The sequence below is a fragment of the Genypterus blacodes genome, unplaced genomic scaffold (assembly GCF_046128005.1).
Source record: "Genypterus blacodes isolate CSIRO-AG114 ecotype Tasmania unplaced genomic scaffold, CSIRO-AGI_Gbla_v1 ptg000037l_1, whole genome shotgun sequence".
Taxonomy (NCBI): domain Eukaryota; kingdom Metazoa; phylum Chordata; class Actinopteri; order Ophidiiformes; family Ophidiidae; genus Genypterus; species Genypterus blacodes.
Genome location: NW_027466850.1, coordinates 70001 through 91517, shown reverse-complemented (window position 1 = coordinate 91517; position 21517 = coordinate 70001). Strand labels below are relative to the sequence as shown.

Sequence of the window (21517 nt, the reverse complement as noted above, 5' to 3'; positions counted from 1 at the left end):
GGAAAATCATCAAGGTAGCCTCATTTAGCCAAACACACCGGAAGTAGGTGATTCAGTATACAAATTAAAGTAATAGAATAGGAAACGTAGGGTGTAAAGTTGTAAGTTATATTATTTTGAAAATCTCAACCAGATATTGTGTGTGTCATATGGCAGACTTGATGTTGAGTATCCGGCGAGGAAACACTGCCTACAACTACAAGTTCGCCGGTGTGTCCCAAATCTACGTGTCAGTCACACGGTTTCACAGAGTCTCGTGAATCCCCCTGGACTCTAAGCGGCTGTTGAAGCAGACCTGTCTCCGTAAGTACGCTTCAGTTTCAGCACACGGAAGACTTAAGAAGACGAGCTAAATAAGTTGTTTGCGGCTGGAAGTAGCTGCTAGTCAGTCTTAGCTTGCTTAGCTGTCATTAGCTAAACAGATATTCTGGGTTCAGTTTTCACAATTTGTTCAAGAAACAATTCTACAAAGAGTCACGGAGCTCTGCGGTTGCTGCTTCGCTAGTCGCGGTGTGTCTCATTGAGGTTTAATACGCTTAAAATAAGAAGTGTCTTAGTTTTAGGATGGTCATCAATTAGGATGAACGCAAGCTGGGCTGTCAACAAACACGCCAGATTATGTTTAGAAGTTAGTTAGTTAGTGAGTTAGTTAGTTAGTTAGTCCGTTAGTTTGAAAGGGAGCTGACACTGGTTTTATTTACTAATGCCCTGATTTGATTGTGGCCTGCGGGCGGTCACATCAACACGTCTGATTGGTCTCAAACCCCGTGACACACAACTCCTGCTATAATGTTACAGTGCCGAAACTGAGGCATGAGCGAGCAAATAGCCTGGAAACTCACACCAATTTTAACAGAAATGTTCAAGTTATATTCAAACTACAGTTGTCAGTCAAATGTTGCAGAAAGAAATTTTAGGTATATAGGCAAAGGTGATGTTGTGGCACTTGGTTTTGCTTGTCACTTCTTGAGGTAGTCTTGGCAACAGTGTCGGACTGTAATCAATAAACAGGTGAAACTACCAAAGTTACAAGACTGATGTCATCCAAAGTTACAACAGTGGTTTCATATGTTCCAATAACACATTATCACCTGAAAGTGATCCATCCATGATCTCCTCCATCACCATCCATCCTCCTTTCTACAGGCCCCTCATTGCCTTGGTAACGTTTGCGACCAGCTGAAGTATGAAGGCTTTGATCCTGGTCGGGGGATATGGGACCCGGCTACGACCGCTCACCCTGAGCATCCCCAAACCGCTGGTTGAATTCTGCAACAAACCCATCCTGCTGCACCAGGTGGAGGCACTGGTTAAGGTAGGAGGAGCTGGAGACGAGGCCTAAAGGCAAATGAAACGAGACCCCTCTTTGTTCTCCTTCTACGCTGGGGAAAAGAGCAGAAATTGAAGGAGACAGTGAAGGAGAAACTACAACCTGACCTGATGTCAGTAGTCAGATCCCCTCAGGTCGACCTCTCCTCTTCCAGCTGTACAGTTATAGCTTCAACAGTTACAGAGCGCCATCTGGTGGCCTGTTTGTAGATTGTTCATAGACTGACGATGAACGACGTTTGTCATTAAATGATCAAATTCTAAAATAATTGTCAACCGTGGCTGATGGGAACTTTTCCACCTTTAGTAAACTGATCAGTAGTTTTTATTGGGATGGAACGAGTTGAACCGACTGTAAAGAGATGTTTGGATCAGATGCCACAAGTGTATTTTGGATGGTCACTCTGTCTCTCCTCTCTCTCTTTCTGTGTGCATGCATGTCTGTCTGTGTGTGTGTGTGTGTGTGTGTAGGCTGGCGTGAACCATGTGATTCTGGCGGTGAGCTACATGTCGGAGCTGCTGGAGAAAGAGATGAAAGTCCAGGAACAGAGAGTAAATACAACAAAGCACCACACCACACTCAGATGTGATGTCACAACACCGCACACATTCACATTATTTAATACGTAGGGTTGTGTTTTTTCTTGGTAAGAATCATTTACTAAACTAATTTCCGTACATGTCCCTATAGCTGAAAACAATAGAGTTTTGAGCCATATCTGTGTATTTAGTATTTATTATCATGCCTTGTCCTGAATTGTTGTCCCTCTTTTTCCCCTTAGCTTGGAATCCGCATCTCTCTGTCCCATGAGAATGTGCCTCTAGGAACAGGTCAGTCTGTCCCTCTGAGACACATTTGGAAAAATGAGATGCCGACTGTATATATGTGACGTGTGTGTGTGTGTGTCCATGCACAGCTGGTCCCCTGGCATTGGCCCGAGAGTTGCTGAACGCCGACAGCGAGCCGTTCTTTGTCCTTAACTCGGACGTCATCTGTGACTTCCCCTTCAAAGAACTTCTGCAATTCCACAGGAACCACGGCAGGGAAGGGACCATTGTGGTGAGAAGGAGACGCCTCTTGTACACAAGACACGGTCCATTAAACAGTTAAGTCTTGATGTAGCAGACTCATAACGTGGTGCGTCTGCGTTTGCGCAAAGGTGACGCGGGTAGAGGAGCCCTCAAAGTACGGCGTGGTGGTGTATGAGGCAGAAAGCGGCACCATTCATCGCTTCGTCGAGAAACCACAGGTCTTCGTCTCCAACAAGATTAACGCTGGCATCTACATCTTCAACCCCAGCATGCTCAGCAGGATCCAGGTCGCTATCCTATTACCTCTGTCTCACACACACACACACACACACACACACACACACACACACATGCACACATGCACACGCACACACACAAAATCTCCTTAAATGAAATCAAATTAAAATACAATAAATTTAAATAAATTAAAGTTAATTCATTTACCTTTTCTTGTGTGTGTGTGTTCACAGGTGAGGCCCACATCCATAGAGAAAGAGATATTTCCTGTCATGGCAGAGGAGGGACACCTGTACGCCATGGAGCTCCAGGGTAACTATGACGATAACTACAGAATTACACTGCCACACTGAATTGTTGCACGTATAAAACATCCGTCCTTGAGCCAACAGCATTAAATCCGATTCCAAGGCATAAACTTTTACCCATACACACTTTAATCTATGGATATCCCTTTAATCTCTCTGCAGCTCACATCTCTACCCGACGTAAGTGTTTGGGTTTTTCTTCAAACCTGACTTTGCTTAGTTTAGAGAAGCACCGATACCAACTCTGCTCTCTGACGGCAAACTAAAGCACGGCGTCTGTGATTCTGTTAGCTCAAGCTATGAACAAGGAAAAAGTTGGGATCGGTTCGTCTCTAGTTCCTCATCCCTTTCTAGGAGGCCCCATGGGTAGAACTTAAGTACGCTTTACCACCCTGTAGTCCTGATGCATAACCTTTTAACAGTCAGCATCACAGAAAGGATCAAGATAAGGCTTTGACTCATGTCCTGAAATTGGTGGCAGCAGTGTTTCACTCCAAGAGAAGAAATATTCTGCCGCGGAGACACCGAGCGCCTCTCAGCTTTCTGAGCGTCGGTATGATGTTATAATTCAGGTTCAGCACATGAAAAGTGGTGTCAGCGCTCCAGAGGACACAATGTCAGCTGTTGGAGATGACATGGAAACTCTAGGCTTCATTTCACATCCTGCTCTTTCTCTGTGTTGACAAACTGCTGTCTCCCTGTCCGTCTGTCTCTGTGTCCTGTCTGCATGGCGTCTTTCTGTCTTTCTGCAGGCTTCTGGATGGACATCGGTCAGCCTAAAGACTTCCTGACAGGAATGTGTATGTACCTCCAGTCGCTACGACAACACGCTCCAGACAGACTACGCACAGGGCCTGGTTTCCTTGGCAATGTTCTGGTGGTGCGTTCAGTTTGTAATCCTCGCGATCTGAGCATTCAAATGTGACTGAGCTGCAACTCTTACTAGTTTCTCTTCTCGCTGCCCCTCCAGGACCCAACGGCTCAGATCGGGCAGAACTGCACCATCGGCCCAAATGTGACCATCGGTGCCGGTGTGGTAGTGGAGGAGGGAGTGAGGATCAAACGCTGCACGGTGCTGAAGGGGGCACAGGTTCGATCCCACTCCTGGTTGGAGAGCTGTATTGTGGGGTGGAGCTCCACTGTTGGTCAGTGGGTGAGTACAGCACATCCACACAAGTACTACATGACTGCCAAAGTGTTGCTGAAGGTGAATGATAAGTGGTGATCAAAGTGGGGATGTTTCTTGTGAGCATTGTAATGGAGCGCCTCTTGGTGATTCTCTGCTGTCAGGTCCGTATGGAGAACGTGACGGTGTTGGGTGAGGATGTGATCGTGAGTGATGAGCTTTACCTGAACGGAGCTAACGTCCTGCCACACAAATCCATCAACGACTCGGTACCGGAACCAAGAATCATCATGTAGCGCCGGACAAATGCCTGGAGAATTTTATAAGAACTGAACTGAACACTCACACTGTGCCAGGGAATGGTGGATGTAAGGATGTAAGGATGAGAATTCTAAGCAGGAGTCTGCAAAATTCACGTTAAGAGGCAAAGAAGTGAATGGAGAACTTGTGTTTTGATAATTTGGAGAGAATTGCCCTACATGGCTGCGCCTACTGCTAATCAATAGCATACAGCAGTGTTCACACGAGCAGCATCATCATCATCATCATCAGTCAAGAAGCGGCCACCTTGGAGGGCAACAGGCTTAATGCAAGTAGTGGTAACAGGTAAAATATCAGCCAGTTACTCAGTCCATCGTTGATCTAAATACAGCGTTGTTGGCGTTGACCACTCCAGTGCTGCTCAGGTGATAATGATGAAGGTCCCGTGTGAACACTGCTTTATTGGAAAGATGAATAAAAGGGAAAGGGGTGGATATGTATCAGGAATGGAGGCGGGACTAGTACTGTGAAGGTTTCAGGGCGGGAAAGAGCGACACGAACACTGATGTGGAGAGTCACTATGCAATTGCAATTCCAGGACAGCTGAAGGGGATCAGTAAATATTAGTCTGAACCAAAAGACGGTAGAAAAATAAGGTCATGGCCCAGGCAAGAACTGGAATTTTTTTTAATTAATGATTCATCTTAACATTTGTATTATTTTGTCAATTTCTTTATAAGTATTACATCAATCTCAACAAGAGTCAGAGCAATGTCAAATATTCCCGTTTGGCAGTTAATAGGCTAAAGTGTGTCAATCTGCCAGCAGCGTGGTCGTGGGGATGAGTTATAGTAGCAGACACACAATTTAACCCCAGTGTTACTTTACATCACATCAACCTCCCGACCGACACTTTTTACTGTCAACTGAGTTTTAATCACAGACATAAACATAAACTTACACTGAATTGCATCACCAGACTAGGAGAGGAGGTTAAATATTGATAAATCCTTCATATAATTTCTCACTCATTACAGAATATATTAGCTGAGAGGGAAGAGTCCTTTTTACACACTATGTACTTCTGCCTCTGAACTCCAGATACGTTCAAATATTTTCTTGTCATTCATGCAGCTGAACCGACGTCATTTCCTCCCAGATCATAACTGATGACCAAACAATGATTAGGAGATGAATAGATCTTGAGGTCAGGTCACTGTTTTAGTTCAATCACTCAATATCTGAAAGTTTTGGTTGATGCTATAAAACAAAAACACTACAACAGATTTTTTTCTTTTATCACGCTTCCCACTTTCAGTTTCGCAATCATGATTGTAATCAAATGCAACATTAGGTCCTGTGTGCTTCTGTCACATATACCAAATAATTTCAGCTGTCTGTATAAAACTGAGTTCAAACTGAGAATCTGAATAGAATTTACAAACGCACTGATTTTTCTGAACAAAATGCAGTTGTTCCTTTGTTGGTACTTAATGCAGTTAGTGATAACAGTTTTTGGGGCACTAGTCAAGTCTCTGTAGTTTTAAAGCGAACATGTAAAGCACACAATGAATGAAGTAAATTCCTGTGAAGTCTTTTTAAAGAGATTAATATAAAGTACTGGCCATATCCCATGTCTTGTCTTATTTTTCACTGATATGTCAATAGGTAGTATAATTATTTTTGAGAAAACTAAATAAATACATACCTGCCATATTAAAGTTCTATAAGTATAACTATGAAGACAGGATAAGGCTTGAAGCTATGAAGTCACAGAGCATCTAGGTATTTTTTCGCGAGCTGGCAGATGATGTAACGCGTGTAGTAAAATAAAAAGGTATAACATTTGGTGTCCAAGTTATTGCTAAGAAACCTTCATAAGAGCATTATCTAGTGCGTCACTGCGGACAAAACAGTTCAGGAGCGGAGCTAATGCAGGTTCACTGGAACATCAAACTGGAGGAGGAGAGATTTCAGGCGGAGGGAAGGGAATACACAGCATGTTTGTGAAAATAAAAACATTAATAGTATTAACTAATTTTGGTGGTTCCTGCTCGTTTTATGTTCTTCAAATGGCTTTACATAGTCAAAAAGCAAAAAGCTTTAAATAACCTAATAAGTCTGAACCAAAAGGTAGAAAAATAAGGTCATGGCCCTGTCAAGAACTGGAATTTAAAAAATAATGATTAATCTTAACATTTATATTATTTTGGATTCACAAACAGAATTATTTTTGATATTATTTGAGATTTATTTAAAACGAATAACTACACTGAATTCCATCACCAGACTAGGAGAGGAGGTTACATATTGATAAATCCTTCAAATCATTTACACATTACAGAATATATTAGCTGATAGGGAGGTATAACATTTGGTACGATCATTTATGAGTGCTACTAATGCAATGCTGTGCATATTAAAATTCTGTACAACACACACACACTGGAGGTATGTTGTAGTCCCTACTGTATTACAGGGCATTAGTACAGGTGGAGTTTCTTCCTATTAATATAATTACTATTTTAATTGTGAATTAATTTAGGTCTGTGCTGCTGGTCACATGTTCATTGAGGGGGACAAACACTTCAATGAGACTTTTTCAACCCCTGACTATTACTTTGAGTGCCTAAAGTTTATATGGTTGTATAGCCAGTTTGTATTCTTCACCATGACATAATTACCCAGGTCTGGGGCTTGGTGACCTCATAGCCGACTGGGACCCTGAGCAGCTGCATTTACAGCAACATATTGGGAACATTTTGAAGCAGCTGGACCACTGGCTCATTGCACCGGAATGACATAGAACCAAGTGCTACTACTCGTGTGATTACTTCCTGCTTTTTTCTCTGGCTCCTCTCACAGCTAACACACACATACATACACCAGATACAAACACACACTGAAGCTCATAAATGGAAGTAAACAAAAATGTCAAGAAAGAACAAATCAGGGTTATTCTGTGTCTGTAATTGTAAGCATTTCATTGTCTTTACAGAAATCTAATGCTTGTTTTTGTATTTATCTTTTGGTTTTGTTGTTTCTACTCCACTGTCACCACCTGATTATACTTACTAACCTACTACCCAACTCAAATCAGTGACATCAGGACTATGTTCTGTGATGTCAATTGAATATATGTGTCTACCACATAATAAAAAGTAAGTGATGTCACTTATGATAGAACAAAATGTATGTATGTATGTACTTATTTTGTAGGCACAGTAGAAAATGTTTTGAACAAAATGAGTTCAGTACAATTGAAAATCAATGATATCTTGGGTGGCGTGTCATCGAAATACAAAGTGAAGGCATTGGTCGGCCACGGGGCCTTTGGAAAGATTGCCCTCTGTACTAGTTCCGCCAATTCACAGGCACTAGCAATAAAGGTCCTAAAGGAGCATCCTCATTTAGATACGATTGTACAGAGGGAGATTTATGCACTGGAAAAAATCAGGAGATTTGACCTCAACAAGAAGAATATCGTGAAGTTCATTGAAGGGTTTCGCTACAAAAACACCTTTTGTCTGGTTTTTGAGAAGTTAGACCAAACTCTGCACGCGTTTGTTGAGGAGAGTAGACAGTTAGGCTCCATGATGGTGCCATTTACAGACATTGGAATGATATTGCAACAGGTGCTCATGGCTCTCAACACCCTAAGGTCAATAGGGTTGATTCACGGAGACCTTAAACCAGATAATGTCATGATTGTCAACCGCCACGTGCGACCGCTTCAAGTAAAGTTGATTGACTTTGGTGAGGCACGCGTCATCACTCGAGTGAAGCTGGATGAAATCCTTCAGGCTTCGTGTTACAGAGCTCCAGAAGTCTTCTTGGGTCTTCCAATCACGGAGGCTGTGGATATGTGGGGTCTTGGTTGCATCGTGGCTTTTATGTTTCTGAAAGCCCATCTGTATCCATTAAAATGTGAATATGCTGTGATGAAAACCATTGTGCGTCTGCAAGGCCAGCCGGATGATAACCTGTTGGAGGTTGGGATTAGAACCAAGAATTTTTTCACAAAAGAAGGACCTAAGAAACTTTGGAGGCTGAACACACCAACAGAGTACAGCCATGCAACGGGCAAATTGGCCAAAAATGTAGTCTGCATTTCTAAGAAATTCAGCTGTCTGGATGATATGGAAACGTGCTCGAAGGATTCACAAACTGAATTATTTTTGAACCTTCTCAAACGGATGTTACATGTGAATTATTTAAAACGAATAACTCCTGCTGCAGCTCTGAATGACAGTTTTGTCAAATTAACTTGCAAAGCTGCGAAAACTGGGGTCAAAGAAAAAGTCAAAACTGTTCACCCCACTGAAGAGAAACGCCCTGCCGTTGTTAAACCTAAATCTCGAAAGGCACCAAAGAGTAGGATTCGCAATTTCTGCTCCAGGACTGCGAGGAACCTCTTCTGTTATAGATATTGTTCAGTTAAGGCCACAGACAAGACGAAAACTGGGGCCACAGAAAAAGGCAAAACTGGTCACCGTGCTGATAAGAATGGACCCACCATTTTTCAAGCTAAATGGAGAAAAGCATCAAAACGAAGGATTCGCAATTTCTGCTCCAGGACTGTGAAAACCCTGTTACGTTGCAAAAATCACCCAGGTAAGGCTGCAGATAAGACAAAAACTGGGGCCAAAGAAAAAGCCAAAGCTCGTCGCCTCGCTGATGAGAAGGGCCCCATCATTGTTGAAGCTAAATGTGGAAAGAAACAAGAGGCAAGACAAAGGAGGATTCACGATTTTTTGTGCTGGATGAAAATGGGAGCCACCGATGAAGTCGAACCTTGTAATTTCGCTGATAAGGCCGACCCCACCTTAGTTGGAGTTAAATGTCGGAAGGGCACAGACAGACCTAAGTCTAAAAAAAAGTCTCACCTCGTTGGTGGTAGAGGCTCCAACAATGTTAGAGTTAAAATCCAAAGGGCACCACGGAAGATTCGCATTTTCTGCACCAAGGTAAAATCTAGAGCCACACACGGAATCAGAACATTTCACCTCACCGATCGCCACAAGCGGAGTTGAGACATGACAGACTTGATCATTGACTCACACTAAAGACACCAGGTACAAGACCATTAAGCTTCTCAGTCCCTCTGTCTGTATGGACTGGACTTAAATGGACTACACTCTGATGACAGGAGCATGCCATGCAAAGCGTCAGTGTTTTGCTCAACAGCAGTTTGGCAGGCTTACTTAGAGGAGCCCAGAATCGAACCAGGAACGTGCAAGGACAACAACGACGACCTCGACCTTCTGGAGCCATTCAGACCCATGTATGCCTCCTATGTCAGGCCCCAGTATCACTGAGACAGAGGATGAACAGTTAAAGGGACTGTAGAGCCAGATACCACCCAATGATCCGACCGCTAGTTTACCCCATGACTGGAAGGTGAATGGACATCCAAGGAGGCAACAGAAGGCACAGACCACCCGCCCACTCACCAGGAAGCAGTTGACCCCTCCACCTGCTTGTTGACAGGTGGCTTAGGGGGCGTTTTTGTATCGCTGATCATATGTACTGTATATGTTGATGAAAAGTTGTGAATTTTGTAAAATAAATATGAACAAACACAAACCTATAGTATAGGTTTCAAACAGTATGTCTTTATCAGGGTTAAAGCCAGTTTGTTAAGTTGATGTTGGATATATGTTGCCGTTTATTAAGGCAAAATAGAATGAAATCAAATAAACATCTAAATAACAAAAGGACAAAATCTAAGTGATGGTTTAATGGTGCATTTCAGGCAACTGTCAAAAATGGAAGTTTGATTAATCAAGGTGAAGTGGTGCCTTTCTCTCACAACATAATGAGAAATCCATGTTAGTTTGATTCTTTTTCTTTCTATTAATTTCTTTGCAATTTTGGTTTTTGTTCACTGATGACAAACATTCGTAGGTTTATAAGTTTTATTAAGTCGTCATCAGGAAACCCAGAAACAGCATGTATGTAACATTATGACCTCATCACTATTGCATTGCAAACTGGGAGCTTGAGTACAAAACAACTTCTCTCTTTTAAATGAAAATACTTATCCTATGTATTTAAACCTGTCATAAGCATAACACATTTGTTTCACTGCTTTTTTTAACAACACAGTGTAACAGTCCATTTGCTACTCAGCATTTTTCAAAAAGCCTCTCAGGTGGCTTGGTAGTCCTTTGTGGTCTACAAAGTTTACAAGTGTCAACTCACTGCTTGAAAACTGGTTGGTAAGGCATACCTCACATGAAGCTGTGGCCTGGCTTATGTCATGGTTCATCCTTGGCCAATATGCACATAGTCCTATGATTGGCTGTACCCACTTGTCCACAATCAGCAGCTGTGCTTTGAGCTGCTGCCCCTTGTGCTTGGAAGTTGCAATGCAGCTTTCCTGACTGCAGAAAACCAAACAGGCATTGCTTTTAGAACATATATCCAAGACAACATGCATGTCTTACAGGTGGGTGTATTGGCCTGTGATGGAGGTTATTGTTATCAGAATACAGGGTCCAGGACTTGGTGCTGCTTTATCGACGCTCAAGAATATTACATTCCCTCCAATTCAACACAGCCAATGAAATCCACAGCTGTCCAGTGACCTCACACAGCAGCCAGTCTAAATTACCAATTTGTTTCATATCAAACACTTATCCCTTCTGCTATAAATGTTTCACTTTAATGATTACATAACCACATGTAAAGAAAGACAATGCCCATTATTTAATTTGATATTAATAAAAAAATTGTAATACAAGAATGATTTTGTTTGTCAGTGTTTATGCCGCCAGGTATTTTCTACTACTTCTACTTTGTTGGTCGCTGTCATTTGTTGCCAACCATGTGCCTTTGCAATGACTCACTGCCTGATTGCCCGTCACTCCCTCCCTAAATCAGTGGTATCAGGACTATTAAAATGTCCTGTGATGTCACTTATGATGTAACAAAATGTATGTAAATGTTACTTATGACATAGGAGTGATGTAATATACAATGTGACAAACTGCATGTATGTATACATGTAGGTTCAAGAGAAAATATTTAGAACTTGTTTAGAACAATGTCTAATGTACAACTGCAGATGAATGATGTCTTGGCTGGCATATCATCTAGATATGAAGTGAAGGCAATGGTCAACCACGGGGCCTTTGGGAAGATTGCCCTCTGTAATTGCTTAGCCACTTCACAGGTAACAGCAGTAAAGGTCCTAAAGGAGCATCCTCACCTAAATGAGCTTTTTCAGAGAGAGATTCATGCACTGGAAATACTCCGGAAATCGGACCTTGACAATAGGAATATTGTGAAGTTCATTGAAGGGTTTCGCTACAAAAACACCTTTTGTCTGGTTTTCGAACAGCTAGACCAAACTCTGCACTCGTTTATCAGGGAGAGAAGACACATGAGCACTGTGATGGTGTCATATACAGACATTGGAATTATAACACAGCAACTGCTCATGGCTCTCAGCACCCTGAGGTCAATAGGATTGATTCACGGGGACCTCAAACCAGATAATGTCATGATTGTGAACCGTAAAGTGCGACCAATTCAAGTGAAGTTGATTGACTTTGGGCAGGCACAATTTATCACTGATGAAAAGCTTAATGATGAAATTCAGGCTTTGTGTTACAGAGCTCCAGAAGTCTTCTTGGGTCTTCCAGTCACTGAGGCTGTAGATATGTGGGGTCTTGGTTGCGTAATGGCATTTATGCTTCTGAAAACCCATCTGTTTCCATTAAAATGTGAATATGCCGCAATGAAAACCATTGTGCGCCTGCAGGGCCAGCCAGAGGATACCCTGCTGGATATTGGGATCAGAACCAAGAATTTTTTCAGAAAAGAAGCAAGAAATCAAATTTGGAGACTGAACACACCAAGAGAGTACAGCCATGCAACAGGCAATCGGGCCAAAATAGTCGTTGGCATTTCATCAAAATTCAGCTCTCTGGATGATCTGAAAATGTACTCTAAGGACTTCTCACATGCAGGTTTATTTCTGAGCCTTCTCAAACGGATACTGCATGTGAATTATTTAAAACGGATAACGCCCTCTGGAGCTCTGAATGACACTTTCATCACAGTCAGCTGCAGAGCTGCTCGAAAGCCGCAGATGAGACGGAGCTTAGTCGAAAGCTGAGGAGAAGCCCAAGCCCACGGATGAGGAATCTGGGGTCACAGATGAGGTGAAAACTGTGGGGAAGGCTGAGGAGAAAACCAAGTCCCAGAAAACTGGAGCAAATAATTAAATCAAAAATAATTATCGAAAAATAAATCAATGTCCGTGTAAATACGTCCATTCCGGACACATGCATGTAAAAACCTCTCCTTCCCCCCCGGTCATCATGCCTCCTATGTTAGGCCCCAGATTCACTGAGACAGAGGACAAACAGCCAGCACCGTCTGTGCACCTGGTCTGTTGATCACCTTGACGATAAAGGGACTATAGAGCCAGATACCATCGAATGATCTGACTTTTGGTAACCCTCATGAATGGAAGGTGAATGGACATCCCAGGAGGCAGCAGCGGAAGGCACAGACCACACCCCCCCTCCTAATCATCAGTGGTGTACATGTGCTCCCAGGTTGTACACCAGGAGGCAGTTGACCCCCTCCACCTGCTTGTTGGCAGGTGACTGAGTGAGCATTTTTCAATCAGTGATCAATTGATGAAGAGTTTTGAATTGTGTAGAAATAAATACTTTTTTAAAACATAAAGCTATACTACTGTCAAACTGTGCGTCCATTCGGGTGTTAAAGGCAGTCTGATGAAATGTGACCATTTATTCAGGCAATATAACATTAACTCAGATAAACAACGTCAAAATAACAAAAGAGGACGTGATCTAAGCGATGGCTTAATGGTGCATTTAGGGCTACTTAAAAAAAATCGGAAATTTGATGAAACAAGCTGACAAGTGGCGTGTTTCTCCCACGACACACGAGATGCTGTCAAAAAGCGTTTAATATGTGACAAAATCCACATCCGCAAAAACAAATTAAACAGTCGTCGTGATGCATTGGATAATGTTTTGTCAAAAATTGATGTTGTATGTGATTAATTGTTGTGACATGTTTCGCCGAGTTTTTTGAGCAAAATAAAAATCATAAACCCAACTTTTCTAATCTTTTTACTGCATCATAAATATATTTTTATATTCATGATACGTTAAGGCTAAAATAATACCATGTGCGCGATCATATGCAGATGACGCGATATGATTTGGTTCAATGATTGAGAAGTTTACGAGGTACTGTGAAAAGAGCACTATTTCCTGTTCAAAGGCTATATCGTCAGTCCAAGTCAAAAGGCATTTTATTGTATTTTCTGCGCGGGCTTAGCGTGATATATTGTTTGAAACTTGTTTACCGGCCTATGGCACAGTAGCAGCATTCACACAGCAATGTTTTGGGGATATCTGGACGCAGCTGGACGGCTCGAAAATTCGTCAGACTGTACGAGCGAGGTAATGTTCGCCGTTAGCGCCAAAGCTAACGCGAAGCTAGCAAACAAACGCTAATAGCTTGTTTTGGTCGCCTGAAAGAATGTTTACACGCACGCCGAGCACCACGGCCGCGTTTCAGCTCATCCATACGGCTTCAAATCATCTCTTAATAATGGATAGTCAGTGTTAAACGTAAGTTGTTATCCATCCAACAAGTGGTCTATTTTGCATCGAGTGTGTGTTGATGCGCGGATCAGACCGTCATACCAGACAACAAACAGCATTCATAACACTTTAATAACATATAGTCAATCAACTGATCTATCTAAACGCTGAATGCTTCGTTTGCTTTTTAATCTGAGCTTCACATGTAAATGGTTGGCAATCTCATTTCGTGGTAGCAGTTTTGGCGGTGTTGTTTTTGACTGATGACACCAGTTTAAACAAATACAACCGGGGACAGACGAGGTGCGAGTGTGAATGTGTGTGTATGTGTATGTGTAACCCTGATGGATGAGTCAGGCCAGGTTACTAACACGTGTGTAGGCGTACACAGACAGAAGAAATCCGAATTACTTTGCAACACAGGCAAATTAAAGACACGTGAAAGGTTCAGTAGACACACACATGTGTCTGTGTAACGTGTGTCCCGTATTGTATGTCCATCTTTAAAGCAAAGTAGCCATATGTAACTGTTATAGTACACACATATTTGAACACTATGTGAATGTGTTTAAAAATGTGCAGTTTATACACAATTTGCTGCAATATCTGACTATTTTAAATAGTCTAGAAGATGTAGAAAGAATGTGACCCTTGATGTAAGGATGTGTGGTGTGGAAGAACGCTTCTGTCATAGTTTATGTGATATGATACTACAATTACAGGATCACAACATAGAGCCAGTTCCTTTTGTCACATCATAAATAAGTATTGGGCCTGAAACATGACATCATATTCCTTGGCTCGTCTCTATTGGTGTTCTACAAATATCACGCCTAATGACTCCCACAAGGATGGTGCTGCAGTGCCGTGCCAGCAGAACCCTCAATTCACAGATATTAGTGCGGTTTCTGTCGCTTTCTTTATTGTAGAATTCTTACTCTAGGGAAATAAGGTCAATGTGACTCATCTGGACTTATTACATTTGTACTATTATATAGAGATTCAGCTTCTGCTCCCGTTACTCAAGGTGATTCATTTTGGTGCATTGGCCTTGGATTCAGGCGACGTCAGAACGGCAGAATAGCTCTGTGAAATAATGTAAAGTCAATGTACCGGATTTAAACTGAGGTAACAGAGGTGCTCACTCAATTCTGTTATATGTGTGTCCTTTGGCATCTTTCTGATATTGAAGATGAGTGACAACAAAACCATCTTGCCTTCAGGATCTTGAAAGTCGAGTGTCCACGCAGAGATTCTGGAAGTCGTCCGAAGTTTCAGTTTCACATGGTTTCCTCAACCTGATGCGTTTTCTCCTCTCCATCTTTGATTTGCCCCTCATTCAGTGATCGACATGGACAACTCTGTCACCCTGTGGCAGTTCCTCCTCCAGCTCCTACTGGATTCCAGTAATGAGCAGCTCATCTGCTGGACCAATGAGGAAGGCGAGTTCAAACTACTGCAGGCGGAGGAGGTGGCCCGGCTGTGGGGAGCCCGCAAGAACAAGCCCAACATGAACTACGACAAGCTCAGCAGGGCGCTCAGATACTACTACGACAAGGTAAAGGCCTCAGATCAACTCACATATTAGTGAGTTGATCATTATCATCATATATTTATGTCTATACCCCCCCCGCTCCTGTTTTCTGGAGGTTAATGTCATTTAAAGGTTGATGTCCACTTCTAGCAGGGTGTAGTGCAGTAACATCAGCTTGTAATCAGCAGTTTGTCAGTCCAACTTTTTAAGCCAAAGCATGATGTTTGTGTCTGTGAGCGCCGTCTCCCACTGTGGAGTGTGGTTTGGCAGAAGCTAAGCCTGACCCTGTGGGTGTTCTGTTCTGGGCTGGACTGCACCGGTTCCTTTAGCTGATTGGCTGCGAGTTTAGTGCACAGACAGGAAGGATGGAGCTTCTCCCTCCCACACAGGCAGCTTCTCTGTGGTCTCATGCTTTTGTTTTTTCCTGTAACTCTGGAGTCCATACTGCCCTGTTGTAGAGGTGTCATGTGCCAGTTTAAACCTGTTTTGCTTAGATTCTACTCTTTTTACATGAATCTTAACTTTTTTTAATGTCTCATTTTTCTACAGAACATCATAAAGAAGGTGAACGGTCAGAAGTTTGTCTATCGCTTTGTGTCCTATCCCGATATCCTGAAAGGAGACGTGACTCCACGGACAGAGGGCGGGGACTTGGTTGCAGGCGGCGTCCCCCCTTTGTTGAGGAGGGGGGACAGCACGTCACAAGAGGGCGAGTCTGGTGACCGAAGCAAAGTAGGAGGTAGCACAGGGTCTCTGATCTCCAACGCCAAGCAGTCCAACCGCAACGACTACATCCACTCGGGCCTGTACACCTCCTTCACCCTCAACTCGCTGCAGAACGGACGGCAGCTTTTTAAGTCCATCAAAATCGAAAACCCGGCGGATAAGATGGCCGACAGGAGGGGACTCATTGCACACACAACTCAGAGTCTTGAAGTGTTGCCTCAGCCACATCAGCCCACGGCGTTGCCATCTGTCATCAAGTTCGGACTCACCCCTCCAAAGACAGCACCAGCAGCAGCAGCACCTCAGGTAGCCACCCTCACACACAACCAGACTTTGGATCGGGCCGAAGACGTCACCGCACACTCCTCTCTGCCCACACACACCGTCTATTCGTTCCAAGCCGTCCGGCAGTCAGAAGCGCACTTCAGCATATCGGAGCTGACCTCGCCCAGCCCGTCCCCGAGCATCGTGCCCGACTCCTCGCAGGAGCTCGTGATCGACAGCGACATCGAGTCCATATCCTCTCAGCCCGCCGACGCTCAGGGGCAGGACAGGAAGGCGAGTAAACTAACACACTTACAGCTTCTTTAGGAACACTTACATGCCAGAGTATTGATTTCTGCAAAATGTCATTGTCACCTGGATGAAGCAAATCTACTTAAACACTCAGTGGCACAAATGTTGTCATGCTCCTTATAAAAATCATACATTTCTTTACATCCTCTAGGTGGAAATCTGTTTGACCGGAGCCGAGGCGGCGTTAGTGGAGTCTGAGACCAGCTCGTCTTCGATAAGCAGCACCACCACAGTCAACACTCAGAGCTCAGGGAAGACGCGCAAGCCGCCCAACATCCTCCAAATCAACCCCCCCGCTCTGCTGGTCACCGCCTCTGACTTCTCCCCCATGAACCTCTGCAGCCCCTCACTACCCACTGCATCCCTCACACCAGCCATGCTACAGGTCAGAGTGCAATTGAGACAAAAGTGTATGTGACGCATGATGTTGCTTCTTGCACATTTCTTCATCCCAGCAGGTATCAGTATTTGCTCTTCCTGACAGCAGGTGGCAGCATTATGGCCCAATACTAACGTGGTGTGTAATTAGTGACTTTGTTTGCAGACCACATGACTCTGCGTCAATCAGGACTCTTATTAGATCTGCCGCTTCAGACAGTGGCGTTTTTATTCAGTCGCTCCTCAGCAGGTCAGCTGGGATCATGAGACTCAGCTGAGCCAAAAGCCAACAAACAGTCTGAGTCAACGCCCATCAATCTGTTCTGTCAGTCAGTGATTGAAGCCTCTCTTCGTTAGTTTGTTGTTGTTCAATACAGATGTTTTGACTTCTTCACTTGTCTTGAAATTTAACCTTTCAAACCATTTCAAATGGGTTTCCCAGCAGGAACATGATGTGGTCTCAAACTGGCCCATGACGATGACACTGAACCTTCCTGGGTGCTTCTCTCCTCAGACTCCCACGCTGTTGCTGACTCCCAGCCCTCTGCTGTCCAACATCCATTTCTGGAGCACGCTGAGTCCCGTCGCTCCCCTAAGCCCGGCCACACGGCGCCAGGGAGCCCACTTATTCCAAGTCAGTGCATCCATTCATCAACACCTTCTCCTTCTCCTTCTCTCAGCTAGTTGTAATCCCAAACTGGTTCTAACTCCCCGTTCTGCTGTCTTCCAGTTTCCGTCGGTCCTCACCCCGCAGTTCCAGATTCCGGTCCACAGTCTGGATGGGACCAATACGCCTGGCCCCATTTCTCCAGACCCGCAGAAGACATAAGAATGAGCCCCTATCCCTCCCCCGCCCCCCCAGCACAGCCAACCAGCCACAGATCTGCTCCCATATATAGGACAATGATGTGGGAGTCCAGTCGCTGCCATTCCTCACCACTCGGGTGCTGATCGACGCTTCACTTTCAAACTATTCACACTACAATCAAACGGATGAAGTGAGGATCTGGAGAGGTTTTGGCAATCCAGGTTAATAAACGAGGGTAATGTATACATTTAGTTTTCTTACCAATCAGAGTCAACATTTACACCCAGAGGATGCTATTCTGTACTGATACACACAAACTGATGCCATAATTCCTTACATTTATTCATTTCTTCTCTTTGTTTGATTCCTCATTCTTAACCTATTGCAGAGGACTTTTCATTAAAACTATAGATGCAAATGAAGCGAACACCTATAGGCCAGAGATGTGCTTCATGGTTGAACACATAAATCAGAGCGATATCAGATATCGGAATCTGTGTTTTTTTTTTTTAAATTCATTTGACTTCTTGCAACTGTGTTGGCACCAAAAAGACACATTTTATGTTGAGGGTTCCTAAGCTGTTCTACTGACGATGATCCTGTTGTTCCTTTTGGTGTGGTGTCCTTAGCTTTCTCTTGTTATTTAACCTGATAATGTGCATGTTTACATAAGACTGTTTAGCATTTATGCAGCTTTGAAGATAAAAACCCCGCCTTGCCTCCCCTGCCTGAATGTGCAGCGCTAGCAGCTCTGGAAGCAAAACGTATTGGCTGATTGTAGCCAATAGCCATAACCAACAGGACCCTTAATGTAACTTGTCTTACTTTGACACGTGGGCCAAGATCCACCTTGATGTAACGTCGGGTTAGAGTTTGTAACAAATGGAGGAGAATAGCGGCCAAAGTCAGCGTGACCCTGGTTCGTCTCCTAGCCAGTTAGTATTCAGGTGTGAACAAAAGTCGGTAAAGCCACAGGTGTTTGTGTTGGTTGACATGCGATCAGCCCGGTGGATGCGGCTCCTTTCTGAGTGTTGAACAGAACCGTTTACCTCTTGGTCCTCTGATGACATGTATGTATTTATATGGATGACATAGGGAGCTTTGCTAAATGGGATTTGAACGGCTCTAAATGACTCCTCGTCCATTTTGAAGCAGTCAAACTGTTGGATGGCGACGACTACAAAACGAAAAATCAATTTGAATCATCTTTTTGATGACCCCGACGCATGTCAGCTGTCCACAGTTTTGCACGATCCCTTTGATTGCTTAGCTGTGTTTGAAATGAATGAAACCTAGTAACTTATAGCTTACGTCGTGAATGCACAGTTATTTTAAAATCAGATCATCGCTCTAAATTTCTGCGTCTAAATTGGGAAAAAGTCTAGCATCGAGCTTTACAAGCCTTAGCCTTAGAAATACAATCGACCAGTAACTCCGCAGCCTGTAGAAAGTCGCTCTGCAGCATTTCGACACCTTCCTCGCCCTGAAAACTTTAAACGGAAATTTTAGCCATGTACACCTACTTTCTAACAACTTTGAAGCCATAAGTCTGACGAGTCAAAGTCAAACTAGATCCCACTTCTATGCTGTTAACCTCGGAGCTCGCACATTACAATTGTTTACACGTTGACACTGGGACGGAACATGTAAGTGTGTCAGTCTCTAACCCAGGGATGAATGACCAGTGAATCTTATGAGGGGGGGGGGACTAACCATTCGCCCTCCCCCCCCCCTTGGCCTACAATCTATGGTGTTTATACAGTATATGGTGCCTTATCACGGTTCATCCCACCTCGATCTAAAAAACTGGAGTTCTATCCTAGGCAATATTGATTTAACAATATATATATACAACAGAGTTCCTGTGAAATATTCGTATGCCATATCTTTGCTTAGACCAAACCACAACACCCCCCGAAGTTGGGATTTAGAACTTCAGAGGGATTTATTTGTGTGTGTGTGTGTGTGTGTGCGCGCGCGTGCGTGTGTGTGTGTTTGTGTGTGCGTGTGCGTGCAACCACACTGCAGCTCTTAGGGTTTGTTGTAGCTCATGTTGCACAGTACCTTCGGTGTGTTGCCGTTTTTTTCTTTGGGATGCATTACTGTAAATAGGAAACAAAGTGAGGATTACGCACAGCATCGAAAAGTCATCAGGCCGTGTTTGAGTGGAGGCGGAGGCCTGCAGTGAGAACAGACTTACTGAGACAGAATATATACAGGACTTGTTTATCCATTTTGTTTTGATCCTCCTTTTCCAGTACTACCAATAGAAAGATTAATTTCTATTTTTTTAACAGCCAGGTATTTAGATGTCCGCTCTCTTTTTGTTCTCCTGATTTTAATGTTGTGTATTTGTGCATGTTGTTCCTTTGTCATTATTCTCTTGTGTATTTGCCCCCATTGGTTATTTTTAGGAATCAAAGCCTTACGGGGAGAAATCTAAACTCTGTGTTTGACATGTAAAGTGCTTAGTAGTGTTGATATTGTAAATGCAGGTGTTGTGACGGAACGTGTGCACTTCAAAATGTGGGGGTTCCTGTAATATTGGATTCTATCACTTTTCTATGACTCTGAATTCCTGTCCCTCTTTGACGAGACAATGTTGACATTTGCATATTGAGATATGTATATTTTCCCAGTAAAACAAGGATAAAATTATGCACTTTCTACTTTATAAGACAAAGCAAAGAGTTAAATCTAAACTTTTATATACTGATATATTATATACAATTATTTACAATCATTTTAATTAGGCCCTAGGATGCAATATTTATTAACATTTATTATTGAATTCAATAGAATTGGTTCAATATAGTGAATTATGCTTTGTATAACTTTCATAAATACTATCAAATAGCTGGATACTGAATCCTAAGCCTCTAAGAAAAAGTTCCTCTGTCTCCTTGGACTTGTAAATTACATATTTCCAAAATTGTCTTATGATGATGTATTTTCCTTTTTCTTTCTTGAAATGTTTCATTTTAGAGCAAATTACACAAAGCAACATTGCTCTTCCTGTTCCTGCTTTGTTCTGTCCATTTCTGTATTTGTTTCATGCTTTTTCAATTGTTTACAGGCTGCTTGTCAGTCAAGTGGCGTATCGATGTATGAGAGGAAAGTGTTTATAACGGAGGAGAGGAGACCATTAAAAACCCGATCTCTAACCAAGCACATCAGTCCAGTCTGTTATTCTGTCACAAAAGTCAATGCATGGATTTTGATGATGATGATGATGACCTTTTGTTTCTAAGTGCGACTTAATTCAAGGGCGACTTGGTTTGGTTAGAGTTTGAAGCGTATTGAAATGAACAGGTGTCACAACACCATACCTGATCAAACAAGACGACATCAAACATCTCCACCAAGACCAAACAAGCCAGGACAAATCCTGCCAGAGTAAATGCAGTATGACTGGACGCAATTGCTTTACTCCCTCTGCTCAATAGGACGACCTTAGAGGGGATGAAACCACGCCTGCAGGTGAAAACAGAACAAAGGTTTAGGATTACTCAAAAAGTTATGAACCAATTTTGACAGAATGGGGCGTTTGTCAATATGTAACATCTAAAACTAAATGAAAAATCTTGTGTATCTGTTCCATTTGGC

General features: G+C 43.0%; 3 protein-coding genes across 5 annotated transcripts in view; 2 read left to right on the top strand and 1 right to left on the bottom strand.

The window, feature by feature from the left end:
• Positions 1–158: 158 nt before the first annotated feature.
• On the top strand, positions 159–6140 carry gmppb (GDP-mannose pyrophosphorylase B). The gene is made up of 10 exons (XM_076147233.1): positions 159–303; positions 1147–1315; positions 1801–1881; positions 2112–2160; positions 2247–2389; positions 2490–2648; positions 2832–2910; positions 3659–3786; positions 3877–4059; positions 4197–6140. The coding sequence occupies exons 2-10, from the start codon at positions 1187–1189 to the stop codon at positions 4326–4328; spliced, it is 1083 nt and encodes a 360-aa protein (XP_076003348.1). The 5' UTR covers positions 159–303; positions 1147–1186; the 3' UTR covers positions 4329–6140.
• A 7404-nt stretch (positions 6141–13544) lies between these two features.
• Positions 13545–21079, top strand: elk4 (ETS transcription factor ELK4). 3 transcript variants are annotated; one of them, XM_076147268.1, is made up of 6 exons: positions 13545–13745; positions 15233–15447; positions 15973–16707; positions 16877–17110; positions 17618–17737; positions 17834–21079. In XM_076147268.1, the coding sequence occupies exons 2-6, from the start codon at positions 15241–15243 to the stop codon at positions 17930–17932; spliced, it is 1395 nt and encodes a 464-aa protein (XP_076003383.1). In that variant the 5' UTR covers positions 13545–13745; positions 15233–15240; the 3' UTR covers positions 17933–21079. The 3 variants fall into 3 exon arrangements, with proteins under 3 accessions (XP_076003383.1, XP_076003381.1, XP_076003382.1); XM_076147266.1 differs by having other exon boundaries at positions 17546–17737; XM_076147267.1 differs by having other exon boundaries at positions 13545–13916; positions 17546–17737.
• A 271-nt stretch (positions 21080–21350) lies between these two features.
• The window catches only part of LOC142996179 (major facilitator superfamily domain-containing protein 4A-like), a 6640-nt gene continuing 6473 nt past the window's right edge, over positions 21351–21517 (bottom strand). Inside the window, exon 10 of the mRNA XM_076147080.1 lies at positions 21351–21385. Within this exon, the coding sequence (XP_076003195.1) occupies positions 21351–21385 (35 nt within the window). The remainder of the gene's footprint in view (positions 21386–21517) is intronic.

Excerpts from the sequence above, each read along its gene's own strand:
- gmppb (XM_076147233.1), top strand. The coding sequence starts at position 1,187 with ATGAAGGCTTTGATCCTGGTCGGGGGATATGGGACCCGGCTACGACCG. Across the intron at positions 1,882-2,111 it reads TGAAAGTCCAGGAACAGAGA|CTTGGAATCCGCATCTCTCT; the intron begins GTAAATACAACA and ends TTTTCCCCTTAG. Across the intron at positions 2,911-3,658 it reads GTACGCCATGGAGCTCCAGG|GCTTCTGGATGGACATCGGT; the intron begins GTAACTATGACG and ends GTCTTTCTGCAG.
- elk4 (XM_076147266.1), top strand. The coding sequence starts at position 15,241 with ATGGACAACTCTGTCACCCTGTGGCAGTTCCTCCTCCAGCTCCTACTG. Across the intron at positions 15,448-15,972 it reads TCAGATACTACTACGACAAG|AACATCATAAAGAAGGTGAA; the intron begins GTAAAGGCCTCA and ends ATTTTTCTACAG. Across the intron at positions 16,708-16,876 it reads CTCAGGGGCAGGACAGGAAG|GTGGAAATCTGTTTGACCGG; the intron begins GCGAGTAAACTA and ends TACATCCTCTAG.